The sequence below is a fragment of the Alosa pseudoharengus genome, unplaced genomic scaffold (assembly GCF_046254945.1).
Source record: "Alosa pseudoharengus isolate Yale_2024_CS ecotype anadromous, Long Island Sound unplaced genomic scaffold, YU_APseudo_1.1 YU_APseudo_1.1_scf_15, whole genome shotgun sequence".
Lineage (NCBI taxonomy): Eukaryota > Metazoa > Chordata > Actinopteri > Clupeiformes > Clupeidae > Alosa > Alosa pseudoharengus.
In genome coordinates, this window is record NW_027468620.1 from 15,005,228 (window position 1) to 15,011,818 (window position 6,591).

General features: G+C 45.0%; 1 protein-coding gene across 1 annotated transcript in view; it reads right to left on the reverse strand.

The window, feature by feature from the left end:
• The window catches only part of pdzd8 (PDZ domain containing 8), a 41,564-nt gene extending 34,973 nt beyond the window's left edge, over positions 1–6,591 (reverse strand). The window contains exon 1 of the mRNA XM_076285690.1: positions 5,581–6,591. Within this exon, the coding sequence (XP_076141805.1) occupies positions 5,581–6,464 (884 nt within the window). The 5' untranslated portion in view covers positions 6,465–6,591. The remainder of the gene's footprint in view (positions 1–5,580) is intronic.

A 6,591-nucleotide genomic window follows, 5' to 3' on the forward strand; every position in this document is an offset into this window, starting at 1 on the left:
CCAAAATGTCCCATGATCACCTACAGCAACTCTTGTCCAACTCTTTGCTTTAGAGATCTCTTGTTTGGACTGACTTCTGCCTCAAAACTTCCTTGTGTTGGGTTGTCATGTCTCTCTTTCTCACTTCATCTTTCATAATCAAAGGAGGTCAAGAGGAGGGGAAGGAGAATGGGGGGTCATAATCATGGGGGGGGGGGGGGGGGGGATAATCACAATGCACTAGCACGGATAGGAAGGCAAAAAGGCAAGGCAAACAAATTGGGAGGGCAAGCTGCCAAGCACAGAGACCTGGCAAAGAACAGTACCACACCTTTACTGAAACTGACCCATCTGATTAAAAATGGACGAAAGCACTCAGTGTCTTTGGAACAAGCCCATCACACCTACGGTCAGAATAATGGCTGTGGTTCTCCAGTCAGGACTTCTTATTTGAATGGTCAAAAAGTGCATTAGTTGGGTAAAAAACCCAGCTATTCATTCAGGTGAGTGTCAATCAGTTAAGTGAAGGAAAAGTTGAGTTAGGGTCAATGACAGTAATTTCATTAACAGAGATCCCCCGAAACTACTGGGCCATTTTTCTTAGACTTATTGATTTGGTGTTTTCTGCTGGGTCCCTGTCACACTAAACTGTATTGAAACCCTTGACCACTGTTCAAGTTAATCTACTAAGGGAAGTAATACTATTATCTAAGAAATGCTTATCCATAAAAACAATTAGGTTATGTCTCCCTTTCCTATGCACACTCCCCCACATATATATGTGCACTCACAAACTCAAGATGAAAGGCATCACATCATACGGGTTTCAATGGAATCCAAAACATCCTAAATTTACTAACAGACTCATAGCCGTGCAGCTCTGAAATGTCTCATGTTTACTTCTGTGGTCAATTCACAAGTCAATTAAACTAGTTCACATTGTGGTATGAGAACAATTACAAAAAGGATTTACACAGAGATTTCATTTTGGCCACAACTCATATTTGTTGAATTGTCACTTTAACATCTGATTGGTAAACATTCTGCCAATAAACATGGTAAAAAACGAGGGTCTATGAAAAAATAAATACTGAATGGGGAAAGCAAATCAAGCCTTAAATCATTTTGCATTTTGGATGATGTTCCAACAGCCATGCACTACAAGACTGCTAATTATCCTGACCACGAATACTGAAGCAAAAAGTTCTTCAAGTGCCTCAACACGTCTTAACACGCTAACAGAGAAAAGGAAGCTCATATACTGTATCATCTCTCTCTCTCTCTTTCTCTCTCTCAGACACACACTTCATTCCATCCATGGGCTGAGCCCTGTGGATGCAGTGGCGTTTGCCTGGATGGCCTCCAGCCCCTGCTCTCTCCCCTCATCCACAGCAGAGCCATCTGTGCGCCTCCACGTTACATCACCACGCATCACTTCCTCTCTGCGCCGGGCTGGGCTGTCCCCATCGCCAACCCTGGCTGAACACTATCAGTCCAGGCACTTCATAAGCTGCAGGGCCCAGGCCATGAGTTCAGAGCACCGCCGGGAGTCCATTATAATGCCCCCCCCCCCGCTTCCATTTACAGGTCAGCCTCTGCAGGCGTCTGACACTTTAGTCATGGTGGAGGTGGTCAACGGCGATGTGGTTGAAGTGATGTGGAGCGGCCCTGCCTACACGGGCGAATTTTGCCCAGCACCAGTGCTATCTGTGGGGGCACTCAAGCACGACAGGGCCAGAGCAGGTTGGGATTGCAAATGCATGCACATCCCTGAACTGATTCAAGACTTGGAGGGCTTGCATCGTTTCAAATGATCAGGATATTTGCAGACTTTCAGTTGAGATTCACAGAGTGTGTATGCACAAAAATGCCTCCCTGCTACCAGGAAACCACAACCTCTGTCTGCAATCGGACTCCCTATCTCCCTTCTAGATCGGTCACTCGATTCTATGCTAAGCAAGTAGTATTTACTGACGCAGTAACATGTCCTTGTCGCATTGTACCTTGATCGTTTCCCTTTTTGTAAGTCACTTTGTATAAAAGCGTCAGCATGACTAAAACATAAATGTAAAAGAGAGAGCATTCTGGGTGCTGTGTCATCCTTTCAGTCTGTCTTTTTCTCTTGTGTTTTTCTCAATCTCTCCATCGGTCATTCCACCCATCCTCTGTCCTTTCTCTCCAGCAGTCTCTGAGGACCCCATATCACTCCTGACCTGTCCACTGAAACAGATGAGTGCGGATGAGGGGGGGGGGGGGGTACTGCATCTCCATTACACCTCAGCAGTCCTTCATGCAAAACATCAATACAGTGAGCAGCACAGCTGAATCACTCCCTTGTTCTGCAATCGGACTCCAGTCTGAGATTTCCTCATACAAGATCAAGGCCACATCAGACGGGAAAAGAATGTCTGTGTATAGATATATACATATATTTCAGTCAAACCTGGAAAACTGGAACTTTTGCAGACTATTACAATAAAAAACCTAAACTTCTGGAATATTAGCATTTTAAGTGCAGTAAATTTATATTTGTAAAAGCTGTGGTTTCCTTCTGGTCTTGACCTGACATTCAGGTTTGCGCTTAGAGACTTAATCTCTCCCTTTCATCGCAGGCTGTAGCATCATTTGTTGATTCTGAGCTCTGGATTGTCGGATTATCTGATTTAAGTCAACTATGAAAAAAGTGAACATGCAATGATAAGAGGAGTTATATCAGTTGTGTTGTTAATCAGTACGACACAAGAGCTGCACCAAGAACTGGCCGACACCTCACAGGCTTTGTATTACTTTAATGGGGTGACCGTTCCTCGTTTTAAATGGTTAAAATCCCAGTTGATGAAGTTTTTTTCCCTCTCGTTCTCTGAAAACACTGAAGCCATTGTGTTCCTTCATTGCAGCCTCTGCCCACACACTGAATGAGCACATAAAGTGAGAAGGCATCATGTCCATGTTGCTCCAGCCAAAACCATCAGTTTCAGTTAGTTTTTGTGGGCAACAAAATGGCACCTCGCTCACGCTAACCAAGGGAGAGCTCATGTGTAACAAACACAACGGTTCCTGTTCAAATGTTGAAAGACTTACTCTGAAGTGTACAGAATCAAAGAATGGCATCATCTTACTGATATGACCAGTCGTAAACCACCTTAATCATAACAGCGCAAAGGTGATGATTCCACAACCTATGAATCAGAACCTAATGAAATATGAAGAATTTAGATTATTACTAACAGATAAATAAGTGATAGTCCTATCTACAGAGAAGGGATGTGTTCTTTTGCCATTGAATGCATCACTCTGCAGTGCACTGCTCCAGTGGGTTTGCGTGTGAGTGTGTGTGTGCCCCCAACAGCATGGGTCATTGTGCTTTCTAATTGAGGGCACCTAATTCTGCACCCAGTGCAATGCTGCCACAGCATTCGTGACAAGCCTGCCTGGGCGCACAATGCCAGTATGGGTACGCTTACCTCAAGCAAAATCCTCTGCGATAACCGCCCCTCCCTCCATCCCTTTCTGCCTCTTCATAATATGCCCTTCACCAAAGCCAGCTCTGTGTGGGGAGACGAGTCCATGGCTCGCAGTGCTGCCACCCTCACTGGTCGGGCCCTCAGCGTTCTCGCATTATAGCACAGTACTCTCAGATGCATGCAGAGCTGAGGGAGTCTGGCTCGAGTCACACCAGGACTGGGTGCCACTGCCACGCTGGCAAGGACGTCCATGGTGTGCCTGACCGGCATGATGCTTCATCCCAACTCTCTGCACCTGGGCAGGCCGCAGTGCTCTCATCACATCTGTCACGGATCATTGATAAGGGAACTGACGACTACTGCAAAGAGGTGGGAGCCAAGTGGTGCATACTCAACTTGGCACAGGTGACTAGTGCTACAACCGTGAGCCTCCCTGCACATAAGCAATTAAGCAAATGTGGATTATGACAACAAATCACCCAACAAATCCATGCATACACACACGTGCGCGCGCACACACACACACACACACACACACACACACACACACACACACACACACACAATACCTAAATATGATATGCATAAAATATTAAAGGAACCGTATGTAAAAAATGTATTTCAATTAATCATAAAATTGCCCTGATATGTCACTAGACATTAAGAAATCATGTTCATTTCAAATACTTATATCACTGACAACAGTAGTCTGGCCAGGATATTGTCATTTAAAAAGTGAAGTTGCAGCCCTCAACTGATGTTGATGTTGTCATGTTGTGTTTTGGCCTAATGCGCCACCCTCCACCTATCTACTAATCACAAAGTCAGTAGTGTTTCGTCATCCGGTTGCCAACTCTGCCAGTCAGAGGGGAGGGGAAGGGGATACACCGCTCTACAGTAATTTGAAAGTAATTTGTAGTACCCGTTTTGGCCACAATCTTACATACGGTTCCTTTAATACCGCCCTCATCATGAGACGAGCACCTCATTATCAGTTACCATTATCTGTGCGTCATGCAAAATACAGGAAACCACCGAAACGCCATCATTACATGGTGCACTCCACACAAACAGGTATCTGTTCATCAAGACACTCCATTAACATGGAGGCATCAAAATACATAACAGGCAAAAGCCTCGTGCTTCATGTAAAGTGAAATCTGAAAAATGTGGTCACTGTGGTTTTGCTACCTACATCAAAGATGGCTTACTAATAATAATGTTGTACTATGTAGAGATGAGAGCCACACAATACACAAGAAAAAAGCCACATGTTCTGCAATTCAAGACCCGTATTGAAACGGTCAGTTGTATTGATTGAGGAGAAACCAAAAGGTAGTGAATAGGCCAGCATGGGGCTTAACGCCATCCTGTGCACTTGCAGTGAAAAGAAGCCTCACAAGTGTGACACAAGAGGAAGTTCTGGTAAAGAGTGTGCCTTTTTAAGAGGGAGTGGTGGTGAGAAAGTAAGAGGAAGAGGGACAGAGAAAACAGAAACATAAAGTTCCACTACTCAATAAGCTGTGCTCCGAGGCATTCATGAATGTAGTCTTCACAGCAACCATCCAATCATTCCAAAACTCTCTCACCATTCCAACAGGCACCTACACTGCGAGACAGTCATTCTTCAACCCATCATTAACTTGAACAGTCCATCAGCAGTGGACATGTGGATGAAGACAAACTCCGTTGGTCAGTGTATGCCTTGAGGCATACACAGCTAAACAGCTAAACTGAAAGCCTAAACATATCACATAAATCTAACCTAAAATGGACACAGGTGTGTTAAAAAAAACCATCATTGGGTGCATATCTGTTGACAAAAGAATGCATTTGAATAAAATGTTTTGCAATCACATCGCCATAGGCTAGGCCTACTTATAGCTTTGCCTATTGCAGCGCAACAGGTTTACTGCGACCTGAGCAGGTCAACTCAAGCAGATCATAGCCTACATTCCACATAGGCTAGGCTACATTAGCCAGCCAGCAATTTTTGCACCACAACATACGTCGTCTTCCTATTTCATAGCTGTATCAAGTTTTAGTCTGTGAACAAGAAGAGATGTTAGGCTTACTTTAAAGAGAGAGAGAGAGAGACAGTGGGCTATTTGACCTCACTGCAGGATATGACCTTTACCTTATTTTGTAATTTGGCAAAGTGTGTTTCTTCTTGATGACTCTCTTTAGCTGGTTCACAATGATGGAGGTGAGTTGGGGCAACGGTCGTCCCTCAAACTGTGACTTAACTTCGAAGTCTATGAGCGGGTCCTCCAGGAACGAGAAGGACCAGTGCGTAAAAGGCATTCGAGTGAACTGTAGTTTCAATCGGCCCACCACCCGGGTCATTTTAACGAACAGGTAGGCTGATTTCCCAAACACCAGGTCTACATCAATCGCCAGGTGAAACCCGCCGTTGTATTCAAGATCCACCTCGAAATTAAGCTCTTCTGGCATGCCGTCTTCGTTAACGGAGACCGGCTTAATAAGTTTCGCAGTCTTAAACACGGGCAATGAATTGCCCAAGGATATATCCCGGAGACTGAGACCCTCTAACAACCGTCCGGCTGTTTTGGTTTGTAGCAGCTCCTCAAATTCCACCTTGATTTTTTTGGTGATCCAGTGTCTAACCACCGGGGTGTCCCGGAGCTCCCGGAACAAAAACAAAAATATTGCATTTAAAAAGCCGCATGTCTCCGACTTGGAGGTGTTCAGCGACTCATTTTGAGAAGGCGGTGGCGGCGGCTGTTGTTTCGGGCTACTGGTGACAGACGCTTCCTGCGGCTTCGAAGAAGCGGCCTCTGTCTGTTTAGATGCTGCGGATGTCGTGCTTTCTTGCTGTTGCTGTCCCGATTCGACATGTTGGTTATTAAAGTAATCCTTCAATAAGGGATCAGGCACTGCTTTGACATATTGCACTGTCCTTCCTATAGGCTCCGGGCTTCTCCGGTAGAGGAAAATGAACTGTAACACTAACGTGACGATCGCCCCAGAAAATGCGGAAATTAATATCAAATATATCATTTCTAACCGAGGCCCCGTTGCCGTCAACGACTTAAAATGTCTTCATGTTCCCCAGCTAAACGGAATTAACAAAGCAAGTTTCACCTGGTCGCTCACAAAGCTGCCATATCATCTGCCTCTTTCCTGT